The 27,270-nt window shown below is 43.2% G+C and overlaps 1 protein-coding gene across 3 annotated transcripts in view; it reads left to right on the forward strand.

Moving 5' to 3' along the window:
• MYH16 (myosin heavy chain 16) overlaps nt 1-27,270 on the forward strand; it is a 1,042,471-nt gene that overhangs the window by 290,506 nt on the left and 724,695 nt on the right. The window contains exons 1-2 of one of the 3 annotated variants that reach the window (XM_086930550.1): nt 12,417-12,707; nt 13,251-13,460. The exons of 1 other annotated variant lie outside the window; for it this stretch is intronic. Coding sequence is in view for 1 of the 2 variants with exons in the window: in XM_086930547.1 (XP_086786673.1) it covers nt 13,251-13,460 (210 nt within the window). In the remaining variant the exon portion in view is untranslated. Of the gene's footprint in view, nt 1-12,416; nt 12,708-13,250; nt 13,461-27,270 lie in introns of those variants that run through there. One more of the 3 variants, XM_086930547.1, reaches the window with a different exon arrangement.

Here is a 27,270-nt window from a genome sequence, read left to right on the forward strand (position 1 = left end):
GTACAAAAAACATGCCAATCAGGTACACATCAATGTCATCATGTTTAGGGGAGAAGCAAACGTTAGCACTGGTTAACAATGGTAAAGTGCTCAGAGTCCTATGGCCAACAAAAAGAAACAGCAAAATGGAGAAGTAAAAGACAAAATGTTGGGGGGAAAACTACCCTATGGATGACACATTTCAGTTCATTTCACTATCTGTGCAGGGTAACAGGTTGTGCCTGGCACGAGGCTGGAACATCCATAACTGATAAACGTATCACCCATCACGAGAAAAATTACTGCAACACTGTAGTTTAATACTAAAGTGTGACGAAGTAAAAGACCTTTACAGATCATGTATTCATCTTTGTACTGGTAATTGAAGGCCAAGAGTTCTGTTTGACATCACCACACTACTAAAAAATATTGGCATGGGTGACAACTGCAGGAGTCACCTCCTTCCCTTCCTCCTTCACCATAAAAAACACACCATGTGTTCTAGTGCATTATTTCTCTATCACTAGCCATCAACAGATCATAAACCCTCACTTGTCTGTACATATTCGATTCTCGCCTTTTTGCTTAAGTCTAAACCCCTTTGATGCACAACCCTCCTTTGTTTTTTTTAGCTAGGATTTTTCTGTATTAATGGAATGCATACATACATGGACACCATTTTGCAGTTGACCCCTGACATTGCCTTTGTGACTCTTCACCTCGGAAGTGGCAACAACAGTGCCAAAGAACAGATGCTAAACATTGTCAATCTGGGTACTGCTTATTTTGTGCAATTCCCACGGGGACATTACATTATCAGTGCAATAAAATAAATATATATTCAGCAGTGTATGTAATGCACACTCTTTAGAACACATCACAACGCGTACACTTTTGAACAGTTTGTTTCTATTTTTCATTACTGAAAAGTTGAGTAAAAGTTATCTGTTTGGATAAAACCATAACTTTTGTGATTCATATCCTGAAAGTACCAGAAAAGAGCTCTCAAGACAAAGCTACTTAATGTTAGGGAGTCATTCAAGCAATAGCATAGTTCATATTCAACATATGAACCATATGAATTAATACACATGGTCATAGCCACTGTTGAGTATTTTTAAAACTTTTTTCTTTTCTGCGCCTCCATTTGATTTATCAATACATTTTTTGCTTCATTGATGCTAATCATTGTGAAACCTGGAACAAGGAGATGTGGTATTACTTCCTAGGATTCAAGGTTAAAGCTCAAACGATGTCACTTCCTCTGATGTCATGGACGTTCAAAGGATGTGTTATGTACCTTCACCTACAACCCAGCATTTTGATGAATCGATGTCTATGCAAATATATATATACGTAAACCAACTAAAAGGTAATAATTGTACCGCCCTCGGAAGGAGGAACAGCTAAGTGGATAACATAATCCAAATGTGTGTCACCTGCAGCTTTCTGTGCATCTGCGAACAATTATACAGAGTATCCTATAGCTAACCTAGCTTCCTCCTCTGTTTGGTCAAAATAATACTTTCAAAGTACATTAAGTTTGATACAAGAACTTGTCCAGACTATATTGCATAGCTGTTATTCTGGACAGATTATGTCCTGAATTTTCCACACAAGATGAAGATGTCTCGTATGGTGCTCGTCATCCCCATTAATATACACCACATCTGCCGTCAGCAACATTCCATGCAGTCAGTCATTTACTTGGCTATTTTGCCTCCTAGTTGCCGCCGCTTCACTCATGCCAGATGTTCTGTATCATTTGACCAGCAGGTGCTTCCTTTCCCTTAAAGCAAATCTATCTGTCCCAGTGACCCTCTTTCCTCTGGCAGCGAGGCTGCCATGGTTGTTAAGGACATGAGCGCCCGTTTAATTCTGACTTCAGCTATTCTGTTCCATTCATATTGTGCCTTAGTTGTCTTATTTAACTTCCACAAAATGTCTACGAATCTTTAGAAATTTCAAAGTTCAGACGCACAAAGTTGCTCCTTGAGTGACCTAAGGTTTCCAAGGCACAAGCTAACACAAAATGCCCTTGGAGTTCATTGGTAGCTGCGTGTTATGCACTTGGGATAAATTCCTATAGCAAAGGGATTGCAGCTCTTTTTGTGTCTCTGTATAAAAACCATAGTTAGTTTTACAGCAAACAGAAACTTCAGGTTACCTCATGCTCTGACCTTTTTGTGCAGAATCTATTTAACAACCAACAAGCTTCATTTCACTACTTAATACAAATCTAAGGCTGTCACGTTAGGTATTTGCATGAGATATTCAAAGAATGTATGACGTTACAACGCAAACTTTACAACGTATGCTTTTACAATGTGGTTTTTAAAAAGACAGCTCCATTACAACACATGCTATTACAATGCAAGCCATTACAACACATGCACCATTACAATTTAATTTACTATTCTAACACCACTGGGTGCTTACCTCAGGGAAGGTGCTTGTTAGAGTTGTAATGGCATGCATTATAATAGCATGCGTTGTAATGGAACTTGCATAGCATTTGCTGCATTGTAAATGCATTAAGTTGTAATGTCTGCGTTGTAATGGATGTTCCCAATTTGGGACAGCTGTAATATTTTAGAGGATTTTTTTCAGGTCCATCAACGTGTGTTTTTTACAATAGGTCTGGATACACCTAAGAAAATAAGTGGCATACATTTAATGTAAAGGGGATTGAAACAGCTGTTAAATTGTTTGATGTTGTATTATTAGCAACCAGTACATGGAAACAAAGTTGGAAATAGAGAGGAAGTAACAGGAATAAACAGAGGGTGTACCAGGACTGTAGGGGGCCCCCATGTATCTTTTAGGTTAATGCCCTATGTGCATTTCTGTCTGATGATGAATGGGCGCATAAATAGGAAATAGGATTCCAGATTTATTAATTGTGTATAAATACAGGGCTGTTAGGTAAAGCAGTTAGCAATTTACAATACAAACATTATTAAAACTATTAAATGATTTTCTCTCTTTGGGACGGGGAATCTAACCATTAGTGCACGTAAATTATATGTGACAGAGGTAGGCGGAAGAAAACACTCAAATAAAGATGTACTTAAGTTTTAGCAACATCAAGAAGGTCAGCTCCTATAATTACCAAGGATTTAGCGCCTGATTACAAGTTTGGCAGTCTTGGAGCGGGCTACGATGCCAGCTCCCTGCTACAAGACCACTAAACTTGACTGCGTACAACCCGCCAGATTACGAGTATTCTTGCGGCCTTTTCGCATTCCTAAAGCAGTACCTATTAAAAAAGCACCGCGATGGGAACACCAAAATCCGTTCCTGCACGGCATGGAGTCCAAAGTCCAGTCCGTGCAGGAAAGGGAGTGACTGAACACAAGGGGGCACAACATGTGCCCTCCTGCAGGCACTTCATGGCCCTGCGGCAACAGGGGGAACTGTAGGGCCCCCTTTGTTTCTTCACCACCATAGTTTTCATGGTGGCCTCACTGCCATAAAAACTGTGGCAGTGAGGAAACTCCTAATATGCTCGGCGGTGCTGCAGAGATACCGCAAACATATTAGGGCCTCTGACTGCCGCGCCACTGCCACAGGATCCATGATCCTCAGCAGTTGCAGCGGTCCTGTGGCGGTCCCATCACCATATTCACAATACAGCGCGTGGACCGCCAGTCTGGTGGTCAAGGGACCGACACCACTGGTTCTCCGCTGAACTCATAATCAGTCCTTTAGATTTGCGAGATAGCCTATATTGGGGAGTATTAGCACGCATACAGTGATGTGGAACCATTTTACAATTTTGCTAGAAAATGAGAAATTGGTGTGCCAAAGCAATAATGAAAATGTAACCTGCAAATTATTATTACCAGTTTATTTAGTGGGTATGGCATGGCAAGCGCAGTGGTTTTGGCACATTTCAAAAGATATATTCACCTCTGAGAATACATTAAGCGTTCATTCTGTATTAGTTTTGGACTTTTTGAGAAATGTGAAAAAAGCTGATACAACTATCGTATTGGACGAGGTATATAATTCACTACGAGGCCTGGAAATACCATAACTTAGGTATATCAGGAAATCATTTTTTATGTTAAATCTCAACAACTGTTTTTTCAATCCCTGGAACCACTCCAGGAATCCAATACAATATTAAGATGCACCTGGACAAAATACTTGGAAAAGAATACTGGAAACAAATAATACGTCGCCATCCCAGACTGGCGTACCCTTATAAGAAATCCCACTGGGGATCACAGTTAGGCACATTTGAGTATTATCTCTTTTGCAGGATGTAGGATTATGGTCACAAAGTTCCACATGAACGTAATAACATTGTCAAGCCATGGGAAAAGATGGTAATTAAGAGATGAGTTAAACTTATCGGCCTTGTGAGTTTTTAATGGTAGAAAACGTCCTCTTCTGTTTGTTATCTGGAAAAATTAGGAGGGCTTTAGTAATTCCCGTATTGAAAAAAAATGATAATATTTAATGTATGCTGACGTTTATTTTTTTGCAGACTACCACGAACACAGGGCCTCTGTGTAAATAGATCAGAAAGTAATCAGAAGACATCCAATAGTCAGTCTTTTGGCGCGTTTTATATGATAAACCTTTAGAGCTATTAGTTTTATTATAGCAAGTTGTGGTGCTTACTACATAATGCAATTTGATCTATCAGCCAAAGAAATTACATAACATGATGAAATAGCATATGACTGTACAACTTTTATTTGGGAATTTGAACCTCGAATCAAATTCATTTTCTGCGACTTGTATTTTTTTGCACTTCTATATATTTGCATATTTACTAGTGACAGCGATCTGTGATAGATGTGGAGTTTTGTGTTTTACTCTAACCAAAATAAAATTGAATGAATTAGATTTAGAATAGGGCATATAACTACAACGTCCAGACCTGAGTGGACTTAACTTCTAATCAACAGACTGTGTTGAGACAAATGATTTTGACATTGTGGCATTGTTAACAGATGATGCAGCACGTTTGTTGTGTAGTTCCTATAAACCTATATAGGATCTGCGTGTTTAGACAACACACACTGTAGAATTGGTGTCCATACTGATTCTAGACACCCCCACAGGGTATGTTAGCTTGTATACCAGCTTGCTCACAGTGCCACTAGAATCCCCTCTTACCAAGGAGAGAATAGTTCTTGGCAACTATCGAACATGACAACCTGATCCCTCAGAATCGTGGAAACAGTGCGATACTTTGTCTCAGAGAGAATAAACGGTGGGGATGTTTTTCTATAAGCATTTATTGAAACAGCATCACTCTGATGTAAAATAGGTGTGCTGAAACAACCATAAGGCAAAACAGATATAAATGATCGTAAGCACCAACAAAGTAAAAGTATGGTAGATTTCTACCATAGTGCTAAAACCATGAATGTAAGCAAGTATAAAAATACATGTCCATAACATGCGTACTCCTACGATGCAACCCTAACTAGATGTACCTAAGTGTACCTTGCACATATGTAGGTGTAAATGTCAGCCCCATTACCTGAAGTGAGAAACTTTGGGACACCGTCTTGGTCTCGAGATGGACACCCCGCAAGGGATGTTAGACGAGCTTGGAGTGGCTGCGTGCAGGAACCTCAGTGTCTCAAGTCAGTGTCTCAGCATGAAGTCCTTTTCTCCTCTCTGGCCTCAGCAAATATATTGTTTTATGTATCCAATGTGGTACCCCCAGGGGGTATACCTTGCAGTGTCATTTCAGACTAGGATGACGGAAGGAATGACCCTTATACATAGCTATTATGCAGGAGATGGTGTCCTTCTATGATTCAAAGAATCCTCATGCATAATGAATGAGGCTAGTTTTCAGAGAAAACCCCATGTCATTTAGGCATTACTGTAACTAGGTACAAGGTCAGTACCAAGAAGCGTTATGTAGTGTAATGGCAGGGGAAATAAAGGTGAAAGGGCAGGTTGCTACATGAGCCTATATTGGGCACCTGTATGAAATATTAACACCCACTCTTCATCCGACTGGACAACATATGAAAAATACTACATGTACTTCTAAAATATGCAGAAAATCTAATAAACAAAATGTGTAAAAGATGCTAAAATTCAATATAAGCTGTAGGAGTCTCTTATAGAAGTCACTTAAAATATGTTCGTATATATGGTCTGGACAACTATTAGTGCCTGGAAGCCATGCAGTACTAAAAAGGAGTCTATTTGTTTAAGATTCCAAATTTTGGTTGTTTTGAAAAAGGCCAAACTTTTCCCAGCAAATGATGAGCCAAATGTTTATGTGCCCTGGTTGGGAGACGCGACATCACTGTTGCTTGCCTTTAACTGGTCCATTAAAGCATCCATGTCCGGTGGTGCAACCGATGGAAATGTTAGACAAAGGACCAGCATGCATTCTTTTCTGCAAAATAGGCAGTGGAGGACAGGCAGAACACAGTCAATCCAGACTGGTACAAAAATTAGGAACCAAGACTTGCTTAGTTCCCGAAGGCGAGATATGCCCAAATGGAGTACCATGCGATCACGGTATTGACGCTTCAAGAGCATTTCTTTTCCATCTCCTTGGTGACTGGGACCTCCATTGCATAGCAGAAAAATGACAGGATTCCTGCTATTAGGAACAGGATCAGCGGATGTCCTCCAAAAATGCTTCCAAACACGGAGTGTATGAAGTTGGGAATAACTCCAAAGATTGTCTGAAGGGTGCTTAACATTCCAGAACCTAAGGTCTTAAATAGGTGTACTATACCCATCGTTTCAGACATGTTAAAGATACATTGTAACATTTCTGTGCAATGGAAAGGGCAGTCTGTTTGTACCAGTGCCAATATCTCAGCTGAGGACCTTGCGGCCTCGAAATCAAAAGTCTCTCAGGGGTTACGGGAAGGTTTTCTGTAAAAGCATGGCTCTCATTCGGCTCAGAGTATCAAACCGGTATGTTATGTTACCGATTTATTGAGGTGTTATAAATTACATCCAGGGTCGGGCCTCCTCCATTTTTTGCCAGACAGAAAGAGATAGGGTAGTGATCGCTGTGGGCAGCATCTAGTGTTTCTCATGACAACAATAGGGACCGATGTCTAGAGGATAGAAGGTTAAAGTCAATTAGGGAATTGACCCCTCTCCCATTAAATGTTGGTTTAAAAGTTGCCGTTGGCAAACAATTTTCATTAATGTAGCCCAAATCAAACTCGTGTGTCAGGGAATTCAACAAATACCCTAACCTAGAATGACTAAAATGGGCTGTATGTCTTCCCTGTCTTCGGCCAGATGGCAAGTGCCTGTAACATAACTGGTACAGAGACAACAGTTGAAATCACCAACCCATAAAAAGGCCAAATCCCCGTCGCCATTCTTTTCTAGGTCCCGTAAGCATCTTCTGAGACTCGATATAAGCTCTTCCCATTGCGACACATAGGCGTTGTTATAAAAATGTATAATAGCAATGTTCTTAACACCCATCCTTTTAACTATCACAATCTGGTAGCACTCTACCGAAATGAACTTAGTCGTTTTAATCCCTGATACGATTGAAATATAGGTGCATAGGCCCCCTTTATTTCTACCATGGGTACTAATTTTGGCAGGGGTATTATAGGTTGGGTATCCAAGTAAATGAATATCATGGGCCGTCCAAGTTTCCTGAAAACACAGAATATTGTGATTATTTATAATCTCACACCAATCTGAGCGATCCACCTTATCTTTAAGACCTGCTATATTCCAGGAAATGATCAGTTGGCCCTCTTCGGTGTTCCCAGCAATATAACCTATCTGACCCTCCCTTGCACAGTTCATTAAGTCACCTTTTCCCCTGCCTGTTATGTCATTGACAGGGCCTAACTGTATATCATGCTCCTTCTCGTGCTCTTCAGTTGAGTTTGTGAGTCAGTCGACCCCCTCTAAACCAGAAAGAGGGGCAAAGCGATTTGAGGTTACAATATTTAACCTGGGGGCCGCTACGTTCCTAGTGTATGGGTATCTTAGTCTTAGAGGCTTTTCTACTATGGACCTTGGGTAAAAACAGCTGAGGTCTCGGGTGGATATTCCACCCTCATAGCCATCTGGGTACCAATCTCTTATATAGTTTGTCGCCCTGTAATCCTTGAAGTTAATAATAATGATGTCCCCATGTAGATCCTTATGATGGGCAATTTTTCCGCGTGGTTTGCAGATTTGGTTAACTTCGGCACTTTTAGTGTGACGGGTGGGGTAATGTCAGGCCTTTTTACTGATAGTTCCTTAATTAGGTTTGTATTAGTAAAACCAATTTCTTGAATGGACCCGAATTGCTCTGCCATTCTTCTTACCCTCTCTATGAGTGGTAGCAATAAGGATTTGACCAATTGCTCTATATTGGACATAAGATCATGATGTACATTTACTGATGAGTTGTCTTTGTCAGTTATATTCCTTGTGGGGCCGATATTTTCATTAGGACTTCTAGTTCATTTAGGAGTTTTTGCTCGGGTAGTTTTTTGATTCTTTCTGCCATGTTTCCTTTTAGTAGGGGGGGCAGGGGCAGATATTTTTACCTTGGGCTTCTTTTTAAGGGACTTACTTGGTGTCACTAATATTTGCTCTTCTGAAGAGGTATCAGTTTGAGATTCTGTGGCAATATTTAAATGGATTGTTTCTCTACTTTGAACTTGTGACTCTGTAAGATCTTGTAACTGTTGGGGAATGTCAATATCACTTTAGCGATTTGTTCCAAGGGCATGATTCGATGGAGTAGTTACTAGCTGTATATGGCCAAGTGATGAACGTTTCTTTAGCAGTTCAGAGGACAAACGTCGCTCAGTGAACTCAATTTCGCGTTCTAAAACTGAGGCGGCCCTACTGATGATATGGTCTAATGTCCCACTCACTGACCCTCCTGCCATGTATATTCTTCCTGTTTTTAACCAAGTGTCCATATTAGATGTTTTAACTATAACTAACAATATATCGCAAAAATACAAAGTCCTACTTTCTAACCATAGAGCACACTGGTAGGTAGGTGCACAAGCTTGCTCAAGGATGCGGTCTAGTGACAATAAATTGAAAACACCACATAAAAGAGGGGTGGCCCAGCCCAGCCTTGGCCAGCCCCGGACAGTCACAGATGGCCTGCCCTTTGCCCGGGCTTCGCCCGGCTCGTCTCGTGCGCATCCTGTGGTACGCGGTAAGGCTGCTGCCTTTAAACACCTGTGGAGGGCGTGGCGGGGAGGTGTTCCCAGCCCAGGTGGCTTGTGGGCTGTGATGTTCTGCCTCCCTCTCGGCCGCTGTTGCCCCCACCAACGAGCGTTTCCAGCAAAGCGGGAAACGCGGGAAGTAAATCAAAGTTCCTGCAGGGAGCGAGTACTTCCACCAGATTGCGGCCCCCGATAAAGTCCGAAGGTAATCTGCTTTTCTCTGTGACTCTTTCCCCATGCATGTACTGGTGTGTGTGAAATGCTCTGGTAGTGACTTACAGCCGTTTTCGTTTTTCAATATTGAGAGGGCTACCTTATCCATAGGCTATAATGGGGAATGCTGAGTATAATGTTTACCTGCATATCTTCCCATGAGAGCAAGATTGAAAATTAAAGTCTGGTATCCCTGAACTCAGAGTTTAATAACACATCTTTTAGGAAGGATGGTTTTTAAATCCTGTGGTTGAGAACAGCACTTTTAGAAAGGGGTTGTTCTCTTGTATAACTGTTCTGTGTGCCTTGGCCTGTTTGTGAATTGACTGTCTGGTTTGTGAGTGACAGGGGCTGGGGAGCCCCCAGGATGGTGGATGAGTCAGCCCTAGGCTGAATGACTGCATCTGCATCTTGAGTGTTGGGAGGGGTAGCACCTGGGCCTGAGTAGGGCTGTGCCTGCTGGCTCCACCTCCTGCTGGGCGGCTGACGACCCTGCCCCTCTCTCTGAAAGGAGAGGAGAAGACACAAAACAAAGTGCTCAAGAACTGACTGAACTGGTTCTGACCGAGCCAAGGCCTCTCTGCCTCTAGAGAACAAAGGAAAGACTGGTATACAAAGGGCTACCCAGACTACAGAAAATTAGATCATCCTGTAATCAAGAAGGAACCTCTGCCAAGGAGAAAGCTGGATGACTGAAGAGAAAGGACTGTCCTGCTGTGTACTTGTGGGCTGACCTGCAGTTGCTTTGCTGCCAAGGAGAGGGGAAAGACTTTGCTTTGTGCTGTGTCCCCTTGCTTAAAGAGATCTCCATGGGCCTGAGTAGAGCTGGCTCCCTATTAAGAAGTCCCAGGAGCAAAAGGACTTCACCCACAGCTTCCCCCCTGAACTCTACTAAGAGTTCTGTCCTTCCTATAGTGCTTGGGCCAGCTGTGGTGCCTCTGAAAGTTGTACCTGTTGTCGGGAAGCTCGATAAGAAGAAACAAAAGACAATCTAATAAATTTCACGATGCGCTTGCTTGCGCAGCGCATCCCCGTCAGTGCGAGGAAATTTCACCGCCGTGAAGATCGAGATCGTCGCAGCGCCTGTTGCCGCTGCAAGAACCAATGCATCCTTCGCTTGCGGAACGCACCGCTCCGGTGCGGGAAGAGTACCATCGCTGCGAGTATCATTCACAGAGCCTTTCCTCACTGGGAGAGATCGCTGCACCGCTTGCTTGCAGACCGCATCACGTCACTGTGAGAGTTGTCGCAGAGCCATCGCATCGAGGGGCCACGAGAGGAGAAGATCGACGCTGCGCATCGCAGCCGCACCTGAGATCGGCGCTGTCCCGAAGATCATCACATCGTACCTTTGCGAGACGCTTCCCACGAAACCTGCGCACCGGAATCCATACAAGGTATCGCATCCCTACCCATACAGACTGGATTGTCGCATCGCCTCTCCAGAGTCTCAGGAGTGACGCATCGCTTGTTTTTCAACGCTGCAGCTTTCCCTTGGAATTTATGTTGCATCTAAAGGTACTGTTGGCTAAAACGTGATGCAACTGTGGATTATTTTAACGCAGCCTTAAGAACTCTCTTTAAATCATATCCTTGAACTGTGTAAGTTGGATTCTTGTTGTTTTGGTCTTGTCTAGTTTAGATTAAATACTTCTATTTTTCTAAACTGGTGTGGAGTCCATTTGTGGTGTGTTCACTGTGTTACTGTGAGTGTTGGTACAAATACTTTACACATTGCCTTAGATACGCCTGTCTGCTCGTGCCAAGCTACCAAGCGGGTGAGCTGGGGTTATCTAAAGAGTATATCCCCCTTACCCTGATTGGAGGCCAGGCTCCCTATTTGTCACAAGTACCTACCTGTGCCAACTAAAGATACCGAAATCTAACAGACCAGATGTCATGTCACAGTCAAAAGAGACCTCAAAGCTCTTCTCTTTTAGTGTCACCTGGCCAAACCCGCTCTCACTCCCTAATGCTAACCCCAAGTGCAGACAAACCGCAATCAGCACAAGTGATTGATGTTCATCTTGTGGTACTGTACCACCTGCTTGTCATTGCTATATTTTGCAATGAACATGTGTGTCTACCTTAAATGTACATGTATATTTTCTATCTGTTATTGATACGTTCTGCTTTATTGTAAAGTGCTGTGATGCCTACGGGCCATATCTATGCTATATAAAATTAGAATAAATGTATGTGGTCTTGTAGAGCGCACTGCTGCCCTGAGGCGTCGTGTCGCTGTAGACCGTCCTTGCTATCCCTGTGAGATGGTTCCTACTGAGTATCTCCAAGGCATCCCCGGCGAATGTGGGGGGCCGCTGTAGAGATGAGGCAAGCTAATTCCCAGAGTTGCCGAGTGTGATCCCTGGTTAGAGTTAGGCACCGAGGTGAGAATTATCGAGTCCGCTGACCCTGGTCCACTCCTGGTCCCGGGCCGTTCTCTGCTTTCGGGTCTGCCGCCTCTAACCAGTGAGCCACACCACTCCATCAACAAATAAATGCTTGCAGGAGGACAGGAGAGAGACAATTAATTTACCCAATAGTTCTCCCAATTCTAATGAGTCATGCAATAAATAACATGTACCAAGTCAAACAGACAAACGCGTTGCGGATTGGCACATGGTTGTGTCAGCGAGCACTTGTCTGATGGCTTTATGAACATAAAAGGTACAGAGAGAAACAAATTGCTTGCAATACCACAATCACTCCTTGTCCTGCCTGACTTCCTTAGATGGGCACATCAAACAAGCAGGAAAGAAAGATGCAGCCATCACTACAGAGCCCTATTGTTGAGTTGCATGATCTAACGGCATAATGAAGGCGTGCTCGGTACCTCGAAGACCTTAATTAGATTCAGACACTGCAGATCATTTACCCTACTTGTAAACGATTAAATAATACAATGCGTGGTAGAAAGAGCTGGCAGTGACCGCAGTGCTCCCGCAGATGTGTTCCCTCGGTGTGCCCTGCTGTGCTGTGCAGCTTTCCTTATACAGTAGGATTCATCGCACGCTGCTGCGATGTAGGAGGGGGAGGGAGGGCATGAAAGAACTTCTGGCAAACATTGACCCCGAGGTAGTTAAAGGTGCACCAGGAAAGGGTTACGCTGAAACAGAAGGGTTTTATTTTATTTTGGCCGTACCTGCCACAGTCCAGAGGAAACATTCTACACATGTGGGGGTCTCCTGTGTTTTTGTTTCTTTCTGCCTCTCGCGCTCTTTGGCTGCTATCCAATCTGAAAGAAGCTTGCACGGCAAATGGAACGTCGCGGCCCTAGTAGGCAGGCACTTTTATGGAAAACTATGCACTTGGACTCCTAATAATCACAATCAGCTGATCTTCACGTTCCAGAATTGGGTATGTTGTCTTTGAAAATATTCCCTGCTGTACAAGGCACAGTCGTGGCACTCGACTTTCCTTCCCGTGTTACAGTCAGACAAACTTTAAGGCTGGTCAGAAGGCGAGAGAGAGAGAGAGGGGGAGAGATAGATCAAATCTGAGAGAATTCCCTTTGCTTAGCAAGTATGCGCCTTGTGTTGATGTTGTAACTGGATCCGCAGTGCAGGAATGGGCCTCCACAGCTCAATATACTTTGCTTAAAAATTACAGTTTTTATCTCGTTGTTAAAAATAAATCTTAATTTCCATGAGTAAAGTGCAGCTGCAGTTCAGATTTCAGATTAACCTTTTTTACGCGCCTCCTCGCTGCAGTATGTAAACAATTGATGTAAGGTTTATTAGTTAGGGTTTTCGGGGCTTCAGAGCGACACGTGTAAACAGATTTCTGAACAAAAGGTTGTAACCGAGAGGCGTGCAGCTGCACGAGCCTGGGCTCTGTAGCAGCATGGAGCCAGCGGTGCGGGAGAATGCTGCCTCTCACTGCTGCCAATCATCTTCACAGGATCCGAAACCGCTGCCGCAGACTGGGGGGCTCGGCTCAAGTCTTTGGAAAGGGAAGCAGGCGCTCGAGTCCCAGGTGGGAGTGCTGACAGAGTGCCCGGATGAGGGGAACTTCGGCAAGGCCCAGCTAACTGCTGAGGAAAGCAGCGCAGAAGCCGCCGCGAGCCCGCGGAAAGAGCTCGAGACGGACCCGACAACTGAAGGGAAAGAGGTAAGGCTCTTTACATGTTGCGTTGCACGTGTGCTTTACTAAAGGGCATTAAGTGTGTTGTGTATGTGTCTCTGTTGCTGTAAATTACCATTAACTCCTCATGGCTTCCTTCTCTCCTTCCGTACCGGGGAAGAGGGAGTAACATCGGATTAGTACTTGAAACAGTACTTCTTCACTGCAGATATAGAGTAACTAAAGTACCCTTACATAGGTCATGTATTTTACTATACAGTGCATTTACAGGTGACTGGCTAATGATGGCAATGGGCTTTGCTTAGGTTAGCACAGGCCTTCCTTCTTCTCGGTTTCCACCACTACCTCAGTCGTTCGTGTTCGCAAATTACAATTGTGTGCAAAGGAAATACAAACTGTTTATTAACTTTCTTATGCTTTATCACCATTTTTTGTATTTCATTTATTATTTGTTAGTTTTGTGGTAAGATCTGTCCATGGACCAGTTCAGGGATCCCATTATCTACAATAATTAGGTTAAGACCACTAGTAATAATAGCAAAACTAAGGAAAGCAAAACCATCAGCTGTTGTTTCATGTGGGTATATTTGGAGTGCTGCATTACGCAGTGCCTTGATTTGAGTGATGCCTGGACAACTTGGTGAAGGCTTTTCAAATTGAAGAATTTAAAAAACAAGCTGTTGTTCCATGCAAGAATATCCAAGTCTGTCTAAGCAATGGGTGTTAAACAAGAATAAACACAGATCATGAAATAATTACAAAGGGTTAAATAACTGGGAAGGATCGAATAGAGTCATTTGGTGGAGCACAAAAGAACAGCCTAGAGATGTGGAGTGAGATTGTAATTCAAGTTTGCGTGCTGATTCTGTTCACAATAATCTTCGGTGCTGGGTGCCATATATTGCTAATAGCTCGACTGGTATAGGTTACTGGGATTTCAGAAGCCACATTAGTTTGGGTTCTCTCCTTTTTAAAGGGGAGATCGTACCTGTGAAACAGTTAGGTTTCTCCAGTGTCATATTAGTCTGTATCATCACTCTGTAGTCTCGTCTTTCCCTAATGTATTCTTATATAGTTATGGCATGTCAAATTTTGATTGGTACATTTCATAGTATAGGTTCCCATCTTCTTTCTGAGAATTGTTGTGTCTAGTTATCATTACCCTGCTCTGCTCAATTGAAGTACCACAGGAAGAAGTGCCCAACATAGTCTGGGAGGAGTGGGGTTATGCAAGATTTTCATGATACCCATGTAAGATACCTTTACAAACAATACATCTATTATGGCACCGCGCATAAAATTCTCGCAGGTAAAGGCCCCCTTATTTTAAAAAATCTAGTGACTCCCTACAAAGCTGGCAGAACGCTGCGATCAGACACGAAACATCTCTTGATGGTGCCTAGAGTCAAAAAGGCCCGCACTGGTGGGAGAAGATTCTCATTTAATACGGCAAAGCTTTGGAACTCGCTCCCCCTAAAACTTCGAGCTGAACCCTGTACACTGCGTTTCCGCAAAGGTCTTAAAACCTTTCTGTTTCCGGCATAACGCCTCAATGCTGTCCCCTCTACCATCTGATGTTGTCTGGAAGCGCCGGGATGCCCAAGGGTAGCTGCGCGCTATATAAGATTTTAAATAATAATAATAATAATAATAATCTATTAAAAAAACACTTACAAAGTCTTGATATAATGCCTGGATCCAACTTTGTTGGACCTGCCTTGATTCCCCCTCGCTCAAAGGAACAGAGGTCTCAGTAAAACCTATAGAATAACAGCCTTTTTATACTTTCTCTCCTGTTCTTTGGAAAAGATATGAATGGTGAGAAACTGGATGGCTGCTTTGAATAGGATTTTATTTTAACTTCATGAAGTCAGAAGAACTTCATACCTTTAATCAATCCAAGGAGAGAAAAAAATCTCATTTTAAATTTGGAATAAATCATTCTAAATGCCTGTTACAAGGCCTTAACAAAATACATTTTGTGGCTGTAGATCCTATAGGATCTAACAGTCCTGCTGGTTGTTGGCATAAGAATTAGGACAGTGTTCTAGTGCTCAAGAAAGCCTAATTGGCTACCCATTGCAAATAAAGCATTTTTCAGGTCAAGTTTTCGCTATGAAAGATTTTGAATGAGCTGACAACGTTGGAAAACAAAGTCAGGGTTTGTGTCAAGGACACGTGCCATCACCTGGAAGGATCCATGCTGCGAAATATCCCCACAGTGAATCTGTCATTTAAAGACAATAGAGCTTGGGGTGCAACCAGAGTTGAGTTAGAACACGCTTCTCTTGGAAGTATGGCAAAAACATTGAACTTTCAGAAAATGTTTAAGGTATTGGTCTGAAGGCCATGGGTTAATCTGAGTTTCTCACTCTGGAGGTAGTTTAATCTGTAGCAGGTGCCATTTAAAGACACCCATGCGCTCACCCACTCACTGAACCACTGCCTGAATCACTCACTCACGTTTGAACAGACCAACATCACAGGCCAGCAGCCCAAAGGTAGAGCAAATACTTACTGAGAAGTGTTGCCTTATGTAAGGAGAAGGCCCCACCTGTGTCTGGAAGAAGAAAATGAAGGAGTGAGCAGAGCAAAATGGCAGTGGAAGGAAAGTATCACTGTCACCATATTAAGCTTATTGTAGAAGGTGCTGAGCACAGGGATTCGTACAGGCTCACTGTTGTCGACCACATTAGAGCTTCCACTAGTTTGCATAAGAGCACAAAAGCTCTGACTAGTGATCTTGATTGTAGCATTCCAGGGACCATCAGCATTCCTGGAACTACTGCACCATGGGGAGCCAGAGCATCACTGTCTGAGCCAACCTGCTTTGAGCAAGGTAATTATTATATTTAACACATTAAACTGTACTTGGTCTCTGTAAGGAAAAAGAAATAAAATGCCATCAATAAACCAATATAGCTATTCAGCAGAAGAGCCAACCCATGAGAGCATCGGGTTCCCCGTTTGGAGCTGGAATACTGTTAACCTTTTAATTCTTTGAGGTTTACATATGTATAGTTAGCAAAGGTTGGATAGAAGATTGGGGTGTCCAATTTGCAAGGTGACAAATAGGTCAATTGGAAAGACAGACTGGTCCTAGCCTATGCTGACAGTTGAAGATGACTGTAATTATTTTAAATTGAATTTTGTTTCTGGCATTCACAGCCAAGCAGTGTAGAGACCTCCCAAGGAGTACAATGTAAAAGATGGCAGTATCACTTCAAAAACTTCCACCCTGAGTAGTAACATAGCATCGAAAAGTAGCATTTGCAGAGCATTCATACACATCACTAGCTGAAATCGCTGTAATTTTGCAATATGTGAACCAAATTAGGAGAAGGTGAAATCCATAGCCATATGATTTATGTTTAAAAGTGGCAAAATATTTTGAACAACATTTAAAATCAAATAATATCATGCTTAGTCGCTGACATATGGAAGTCGATGTATATGCTGTTAAAAGCCTTTGACAACTAGTATATATAACCTAACTCTCCAGAGAAGTTAAGTGGTTTTCACTAGAGGTGTACAAAGCTTAGAAGTTTTTTTCTTGACATTTTCCCATAATTTTGGTAAATCAATGAAAAGTACATGAAGATGGTGATGTTATGTGAGTTTTACTTTCATCCGAAAATCTAAATGTTAACAAATACTTTGTTCACAGGGGAATATGTAAAAATATTTGAGAGATGGGTCTTTTAAAACTTGAGAGAAAACGTGCAAGAGTAAAGGTGTGGAAAGAGCAGAAAACTCTGGGAAATATGGGAGGGCCACTAGTCAGGTAATTAGTGAGACTATGCCTGTGTACTAAAAAAACTTAAACACTCCTAATTTTCATTGGATTTGATAAGGACATGTCTACAAAAGGATAGCACTGTAGTGTTCCCTGAAATTATTTGGGTCACACCCTGTAGATTTCCTTAACCCCAAAAGGAAAATGAAAAGTTTTGGAGAATAGGAAACCTGTTAGGTGTCTCTCACCTCTCCCACTAAGGTATTCTTATGTGGGGAAGGGTGTTAGGAGTTACAAAAACCTCTCATTGAATTTCTCCTCAACAGGTGAAGAACATAGCTTCACTCGGAACTCCAATATAAGTATACACTCAAACATTGGAGTATTTTACAACAGACTAATACTCATTATGCGATATTCTGCTACAAATAATATGTATAAGAATCACACAATCAAGTTACTAAGCAAACAAGGGAATAAAAGAGGCAGTCCATGTTGAATTTGTCTCTCTCTGCAGGGATACCCCCAAACATTTTGCCATCACCGACCTGTTTTATGAAACTACGTTTGTTGGCCTTTAGGACTGAGTGCACGTTACCACTGCTAATCAGTGCTAAAGTGCTTGTGCTCTCTCCCTATTACATGGTAACAGATTGCACCAAATTAGTTAATTTAATTTACTTGTAAATCCCTAGTAACGGAACCCTGGGTCTGTAAATTAAATGCTACTAGTGGGCCTACAGCACTTATCATGACACTCACTTAGGTAGTTCTTTAAACATGTGTCATGCCTGTCATTGCAGCCCGTGTGTGCAGACAGCCATTTCAACCTGGAAAAATAAACCTTTTGCCAGACCGAATCCTTCCTTTTTAATTCATATAAATCCCCCCTAGGGTAGGTCTTAAATAATCCATAGGTCAGGGTGAATTATTTTAAGCAAGGTGGACATATGGTAACTTTATTGGCAGCAGGTTGATAAGTCTTATTTGGTGTCTGAGGTAATGTGGTTTATAACTCTCTATAATGGTAAAGTCAGATTATATGTCATAATTCTGAAAATACCACTTTTAGAAAGATACTAACCACAAAAGGGTTTGGCCCCCAATCATTAGGGCCGGGCCATATACTAATAAACACCAGAAGAAATGCCAATACTGATCACCATTCTCTCATGCCTTCTTTCAGAGTTCACACAGTTACTATGATCCACAAAATTGTAATTTAATGTCTTAATTTCAATTTTTGTTTTATTTAGATGAAAATACCTAGAACTTTTTGTTTTGATACATAGAATTTTTTGGGGAGATATTTAAACATACCCTGGAATCACAAAAAATAATTGACGTACAAATCACATTACAAATTACATTATCAAAACTAGGAAGAAGAATGACATACGAAACATGTATAACTCAGGTTCTGTACAAATTCTCAAACTCAGGAATATCAAAATACCTCTGATAATATCTCGCTAGATAATGTTTTTAAATCTTTTCCGAAGGTAGCGGCCAAATAGTGACCCTACTGCGCTCACTCTAATCTTTTTACAAGAAAAAACTTGGTTGTGAGCAACAGTGGTAGCCCATATTTTTAACACTTATTTGGCCAACGAAAAAAATTGTTGACACGTTTTGAACCCCAATACCCCACTATTTGTCCGCTACCTCTGAAAAGATTTAAAAATTTAAAAACCTTATCTTGCGACTCATTAGCCAGAGGTATTTTGATATTACTGAGGTTGAAAAATTGTACAGAACCCGAGTTATAATGTTGCATATGTCTCCGAAAGAAGGTCTGAGTGAATGGTGATCAGTGTTGGCATTTCTTGTGGTGTTTACTTTTAGAAGGATGGCATTTTCTTGTCCTAACCATTTTGTGCAGCAGCCTGTTCCTTGGCCACATGACTAGGTGTATTTGTCAATTGGCCTTTTTGTATTTCTCCTACACAGTATGCCAAACGAGGTTCTGGATGTTGGCAGGATGAGCCACGTTAGAAATTGGGTTTTTAGTTGGCAGAGGTATGCACCATATCTAAGCAGGAACCACAATCCAAGTCAGGGTAAGTGTAGTGCACACTAACGGTAAACAGCCATTACAACGCAACTAAAACAACGCACTACCATTACAACGAAACTTTTACAACGCAGGATCCATCACAACGCATGTCATAACAACGCAGCTGATATTACAACGCATGCCATTACAGCATAAGATTGGGTAAGTATTTAATTAAATTGTAACCCCTACACCATCCAACACTTACCCTACTATTACACCCCCCTGGAGTTAGAATAGTAATTTTAACCCCTACACTATCCAACACTTACCCTACTATTACACCCCCCTGGAGTTAGAATAGTAATTGTAACCCCTACAATATCCAACACTTACACTACAATTACATTCCCATTAATAAAATAAAAAAATACTTACCAATACTTACGTTGTAATGGCATGCGTTGTAATAACAGCTGCGTTGTAATGGCATGCATTGTAATGGATCCTGCGTTGTAAAAGTTTTGTTGTAATGGTATGCATTGTGAATGTCTGCGTTGTAATGTCATACATCCCACACTAACAGTTTACCTGTGCTCACCCTCTGGTAGCTTGGCTGAGAGCATTCAAGCTAAACTAAAGAAGCAATGTGTAAAGTATTTGTGCACACACAGAATAACACAGTGTAAACACCACAAACGTACTCCATAACAGTTTAGAAAAATAGCCAAGATTTATCTGAGTAAAACAAGACCAAACCGACAATAATTATACATACACATGTCAAGATATGAATTTTGCAAGACTAAATAAAAACGCAATGTTTAAAAATCAATAGCTCCAACTGGGGCTCTCTGGTTGCGCTTGACCAGGGAAAATCCAAAAGTTCAGTGCAACCGTGATGGATCGTCGGCCGGATACAAGAGCCATGCAGACTCGCTTGCAGTACCTTGGATGCGTCAAAGCTCTGGGACAATGCGTTAAAAAACAGAAGGGATGCATTGCGGTCAAAGGCGATGTCAAGAGCGATGTGTGTCGGTCTGAGGTGTCGATGTGGAGCTGCTGGTCTGTAGGCAATGTGTTTGCCAGAAGCCGTACAACACTGGGAATGCAACAGAGTCAGGGATGGTGCGTTGCTGACGGCAGCGAAGCGGTGTCCGAGACTCACACAGCAACGTTGATTCAGCAGGGCTGTGTTGAAAAAGTGGGGGATACATTGTAAGTCTTTGTCATTGCGTCATACAGCTGGTGAGCTGTGTCCATGGCTTCACTGCAGGCAGCTGCGATGCAGCGATATCGCAGAGAAATGTGCTGTTTGCGATCAACACTTCAGTGTTGATGCATTGGTTTCTTTGGTTGCAGCACCAAACACTCACATCCAAGAACCCAGGACTGGATTTGGCACTACAGGGCAGAGCAAGACTCACAGCAGCAGAGTCCAGGTGCTGGTAACAAGATGCAGGTGCAGTCTTTGATATCCCTGAGACTTCAGAAACAGAAGGCAAGCCCTTGAAGAACCTTTAGAGATGCAGGATGAGGAGGGTTAAGTACAGTCCTCTCACTCCCAGGAAGCAGCAGCCGGCCAACACAGCAAAGCAAGCTGCAAAGTGGCAGTTCCCCCTGGCAGCAGAACAGCTCTTCCTTTTGGTAGAATGGCCTCAGTTCCAGAAGTGTTCTTTGTAGATGGTGTCAGAGATCCAATACCCATTTTAACCTTTGAAGCAGAGAGACTTCATAGAAAGGTCTTTGTTGTGCACAAGAGCCTGCCCTTTCCTGCCCTGGCTCTTTGTGTGGGGACAGGCACAGCCCTATTCAGGTACAAGTTTCAGCTCATTTCTCTCACTCTAGCTCAGGAAGGCCCATCAGCCTGGTGATGGGCCATCACCATCTGAAGGGCACACCTCAGCTCCATTTGTATGTTACTGTCTAGTGGGAGTACACCAAGCCCATCAGTCACTCAACCCAGAGGTGTATTCCAGAGGCAGGCAGAGGCACAACATGGTTAAAGTAAGAAAAGGCCGGCTTTCTAAAAGTTCCATTTTCAGACCTGTAACTTAAAATACCAACTCCACTAAAAGATGTGTTTTTAAATTGTGTGTCCATAGACACCAAATTTACTTTTTCTATCTTTTCTGAATAGAAAGTTACACTTCTAAAGTGTTACAAGGCAGCTTCAATGCAGACCTACAGGAGAGATAGGCCTTGCTGTAGTGAAAAACTAATTTGGCAGTTTTTCACTACTGGGCTATGTAAAACTCAAAAGTACTTGGCCTACCTTGTATACACACTGCTCCCTGTCAATAGTGCTAACTAGGGCCTGCCTTAGGGGTGACTTGTATGTAATAAAAGAGAGGGTTTAGGCTTAGCAGGAAGGTGTGCTTGCCAGGTCGAAATGGCAGTTTAAAACTACACACATAGGCTGTACAGGGGCAGGCCTGAGATATGTTTTAAAGGGTTACACGTGTGGGTGGCACAATCAGTGTGCAGGCCCACCAGTAGCATTATTTAATTTACAGGCCCTGGGCACATATAGGGCACTGTACTAGGGACGTATTAGTAAATCAAATATACCAATCATGGAGAAACCAAATGCCATTACATTTTAGACACAGAGCGCATTCACTCGTCTGGAATGAAAAAGTGCACAGAGTCCTAAAGCCAGCAAAAACTAAGTCAAAACCAGAGGAGGAAGATGGCAAAAAGTTTGGGGTAACCCTGCAGAAACATCCATTTACAACAAGCCATCTCTGACTTAATAAGGAGGTGTAGCTCTCACTTGCCACACTTGCACTTCAAAGGCACAGGGTCATCTTACACACAAAAGACTTAACAGTGGCAAAGAGGCAGTACATTTCAGACACCACTGTAGGGGAAACTCCAGAAACATCTCCCACTTTAAAGCTGGCATCGGGTATAAATATTAGACCCTCAGACCCAATTCTTTGGTACACTCCGAGACCCCTGGATACCACAGAAGAAGGACACCTTGCTGCTCTGCTGCTGGAGGCCTGCCCTGCTTGCTACGAAGGAAGCCTGGACCTGTTACCTTCATCTAAGGCAGAGGGGACTCCAAGGGCCAGCTAACTGACCTCCTGTTAGAGCTACAGGGACATAACAAGCCCAAGAGGTTTCCCTGCATCTAACCAGCTGAGCTGCTGCCTGGACCTGTCTGAGTCAAGCTGACCTCTGCTGGAGTGAGTTTTTGATCTCTGAGAGGAGCTTTCCAGTTCCTGAACCCTTGGAGTGGCATCAGTTGAGCTATTTGAAGAAAAGGAGAAATTCTGAAGTTTTGGGCTTTCCGCGATGCAAACTGGTTTGTTCATGCAAAGATCTTGCTGCCTGTCAAAATGAAGCTCCGGAGAACCCGACTCTTCATGCTACGACCTGCAATCCGAGATCTGCACTTCGCGCTACAGTATTGACATCCTGCCGTGACCTCCAATGTAAATTCCCAGCAATGACTGTTGTGACGCCTGACAGAATCTTTGTGCTATAGTGACAACAACAATTCATGACGCTCTCCTTGTTCCTCATGGCCTCCTCCCTGACCAAATGGAACTCTTCACACTGGAATTTAGAAGATAACTTTTTCAGTGGGAGTAACCGGCTCTCTGTATCTGGCCCAGGCTTCATTGCAGTCAGCCTGAACTTGTTATTTTCACCAGGTCTCACATAACCAGAGAACTGCGAGTGGTGCTTTGTGCTTTCAGGCACTATATCTACCATACATCTTTGAAATTGCATGCCTCCAGTTCTAGTGATTGGATTTTTATTTTTTTGGTGTCAAATAATTCATTTGAATGTACTCTATTTTTCTAAATTGGTACTTGATATTTCATGTGTTGTGTTTTCACTTTAATAGTGATTGTGCACTGCATAACTTCTTTACACATTGCCTTAAAGACTGACTATTTTTATGCCATGCTATCAGAGAGTTAAGCAGAGTTTAATTTAGTGACTTTAGAGGTTCACTGTGATAGGAATTGTGGCTGCTGCTCATGCAGGGTTACCACCCCACTCAACCAACAATCTAGTTTCTCACAACACTATACTCCAAGGATATCTCATCATATATTGGTAAGCAATTTGCCCAATCCCTATCTACGTTACCACTAGCTCTATTTGTTTTAGAATGTTCATACTGAGTTATGTATTATCCTGCATTCCTTTATGCCATAAGGCCTGAAGTTAGAGATTCAGCTTTCAGCATCCTTGTAGCAGCAGGTACATCTTCTTTGCCCCATCTCAATTACTGGTTTAGTTTATACCTGTTTAGGTTGAGCCTAGAGCAGCGCATGCGCTGTACTAGGAAAACGACCTCTTGCAATCAGTTCAGCTTTCCTAAAAGCTTGTGCATGTGGGGCTCACATGCCATTTGCATTTGGCTATATTACGCAATTGGCCAAAGGTGTGTGGATGTCCCAACTTCTTTTTAAAGGTTAACTCCCACAGCGTTTTGCTCTCGGGAGCCAGTAGGGGCACGCAGGGAACATCTGGTTTTAATCAGTGTGTGCGAGCTTGTTTGACATGCAGGCCGTTGTTGTAATACAAACTGGGCCGTAATATTATTTCATTTGCTAGCCCGGTAACAGAGCAGAGGCTGTGTAGATGTCTCCCGGTATCATTCTTTATTTTGTTTTTAAATATATTATTCTTTATATTGTTTTTAAATAAGGCCCTAAAGTCAGAATTGTTACCGATGCGCATATTATCACCCGCTAACAGAGCTAAGGCACTCTCCCGATATCAGTCTTTATTTTGTTTTTAAATAAGGCTCTAAGTCACAGTTGTTAGTAGAGGCCGGTGCACGTGAATCCTAGCCTGCAGCACTATCTGCAGTTCCATTATTGGGTTTGAGACAGTTCTGTCAATACACTGAGTCCTGGCCTGGGCTGCAGCCGCCCTCAAGCAGTGACAGGACCCAGGCCTGCATTAGCTGTCCGTCCTGCCTCTGTTATTGAGGTACAGAGAGGAGCAAGGCCTCCAACTCCAGGGCCAAGGTCTGACTCCTGATTCACATCACCCTCTTTCCGAAGCAATGTGATGTCTCATCCCCAGGATAGCTGACACCCCCCCTCTCGCCCCCAGGATCCGTCACATGCCCCCGCTCCAGCAAGCGGGGCAGGCATCATCGCCTGTTCATCGCCTTGCATCCTTTCTCATTCTTGGTAATTCACTCCCGTTTCAACTTCTTCACTCGAATTTCTTGCTTTCACCTCATCGTCGTTCTTTCCTTTCCTCTGGCCCTCTTCTCTCTCCTTTTCTTTTTCTCGCCTCTTTATCCTTTTCCATTTCTTATATACAAAAAACGCACTAACATGAACAATTTCATAACAGTATCGCGTTTCACATCGAGCCTGTTGCTGTAATTTCTTCTGCTGTAACAAAGAGATGTTCCTACCATTACCCAAATGAATGGTACGTCACTTATCACCCTCGTCTGGATGAAAGGCCGACATGGCCGTGTAGAGCTTGGACCCGGGCCTGCAGGTCGCACCAAATGCCCTAATCTATTGCTTAACTCGCCGAGCTGCCCAGAAGTAATCGAGTTACCACTGGCCTTCAAAAATATTCATTTTGTTTCTGGCATTTGAAACCGACTGAGCTACTTTGACCCTCAAAAAGTAATCTAACTTTCAAACGTAATCAAGCTCCATCTGGTCTTTACCAGTACTCAAGTTACTTCGGACTTTTATATTTTAATTACTTATGTCCTCTGGGCGAAAAATGTTTTTGTTTGACCTTTCAAACGTAGCTTATAAAGATTGCCAAAGACAATAGCTCTAGATAAACAATTATAAGGTTCCAAAGGCGAGACCTATTGGTTATGCCAATGCTTATTTTACTGGTAGTTGATTGAGCTGGGGTGGCGGGGCTGCTAATGCTTGACTCTTTTTCCTGTTGCAGTGTGGAGTATGTAAATCCAGATTTCAGAGAATTCATGGAAGCTATCTATATATCATCTTGTCAGTTCCTCTGTTACAGAACTGAGCAAGACCATTTGTAGTTAGGGAGCCTCCTTGAAAGCTAGCAGCTGCAAAGAGTGGAACTATTCCATCTCTAACTTGGTAACGCAAGCTAAAGAATAAAACAGAAAATGCACGATAATTGACACATACTTTTATAGCTGCGATGCCCATTCTCTGCAAGGTTCATGTTAATATTTAGAAAAACAAAGAGAGGAGTACCATCATGGGATAGTCAAAATGAGATTCCTAATGTGGTGATAGGATGACAAAAGGAAAGAATTTATCCTTTTGTTAAAAACCCCTCACTCACCAACCTAGTGGTGACATGCTTCATCATCGGGGTCCACCCTAGAGGCCTAACGTCACTAGGGTGTGCTACGACACCTGGGTTACAGTGGAGCAGGTTGAAGAATGTAGTGCAGAAAATTTTTTAAAAATTGTCCTGGTTTATCTTAAAATAAATTTTATTAACAAGAAACTGGACAATGTTAAAAAGGGTGAGGCGAGATACTGTGTGGGTATATTAAGAACCAGAGTATCTCTTATATGTGTAATGGTCTACATGTTTCAACCGTGATTGGGATATACCAGGTTTTCATCAGGACCGTGTAGACAGGGAACTGGTAGGTATGTACCCTGTTAGATCTGGGGGTCTCTAGTTGGCAGAGGTAAGTACCTTAGACCAAGTAGGGACCCTTGCTTCTAGTCAGGGTGAAGGAATACACACAGTAGATAAACTCCGCTCTCCCTCTAGGTAGCTTGGCGTGAGCAGGCAGGCTTATCCCCAAGGCAATGTGTACAATAATTGCACTCAACACAACAATAATCCCCAATCCACCACAAACTGAGTCCACACAGGTAAGTATATTTTATAAAAATATATAACTTTATCTAGTTTCAGCAATGTAAATAAGGCAGTTGCACGATAATCACTTTGTCATAAAAATGTTGCACTTAATTCTTAATGGTTGCACTTGTTATCATCAGGAAGCTTCTTTATCAAAAAGAATGTCTCAAGTCTCTTCAATCAGGCAGTATAAATAATGCCACTGATTTCTAATTAAGTTGCTCTCAAAACGAGCAAGGAAAACAATGCCAGCGTCGCAAATTGCCCAGAGAATCGGCCCCTAGCGTCAGGGACCCTAAGCGCTTTAAGCGCGCCTCACCGGAATGCTGGGGGGAGGGGGACTCCCTTCCCCGTGGTCGGTATCACTACAGGCCCCCAGGCGCCCCTCGCCGGTGAACGCTCACTCGCGCTCCAGCCCCGCCGGTCTCAGGACGCTCTCCACCCGCTCTCAGTCCTTCAGGGAGCAGCGGGGAGCAGAGACGGCAGGCCGGGGGCCGGAGCACTCGGAAAAATCCCTCGGCGAGGTCAGGTCAATCTTCCCCGGTCCCGGCGGAGATCTCGGCGATTCCTCGGCTCCTCGGCAGCTTCAGTCGAGGCAGCCAATCCCGTCGCGGCTCTCCAGACGAGCCCCTCTGAACGCGAGGCCGCCAACCAATGGCAGCGCGGCCTCGCCGATGACGCTCCGCAGATTCAGCCAATCCTGTTGCGGGTCTGGTGAGGGGGCTCGGCTCTCTCACCCAATCAGAGCGCGGTGGGCTCGATCTTTAGGACGCCACCACCGGGATGATATGGGGCACTTTCACGGGGGTTACTAACCCCGGACTGCGATGGTGACACAGCCAGCAATTGTTTTTCAGCGCTCCTGGCGCTGAAGAGGCCCACAAGTCTCCGGTCTGCCCCAAACACGTGTCGATGAACACGTCGATCTTGGCCACGCAGCAGGCTGGGTCAGCGCGGCGCCCTCAAGCAGATTAGAGAGCAGCCAGTGCGCTAAGCAGGCAAACTACAGGGTTTCACGATCTCTTCGCCACACAGCAGCTTCAGGGGGCACAGCAGATTCTTGTAGTCCTTGGGCAACCTTTATGTTCCTGGGTTGCAGACAGGGAGCCAGCTCTTCTCAGGCCCTTGGAGATTCAGGTTGCAGACACAGCACACAGCAAAGTCTTAGCAGTTTCAAGCAGGCAGGGTCACAGCTCACAGCAAAGTCCCTTTCTTCTCCTCTCCTTCAGTTGGATAGCAGGATAGGTCAGCCCTTAAAGCACACAGCAAGGCAATCTTCCATCAGCTCC

The sequence above is a fragment of the Lissotriton vulgaris genome, chromosome 7, assembly GCF_964263255.1.
Source record: "Lissotriton vulgaris chromosome 7, aLisVul1.2, whole genome shotgun sequence".
NCBI classification, from domain to species: Eukaryota; Metazoa; Chordata; class Amphibia; order Caudata; family Salamandridae; genus Lissotriton; species Lissotriton vulgaris.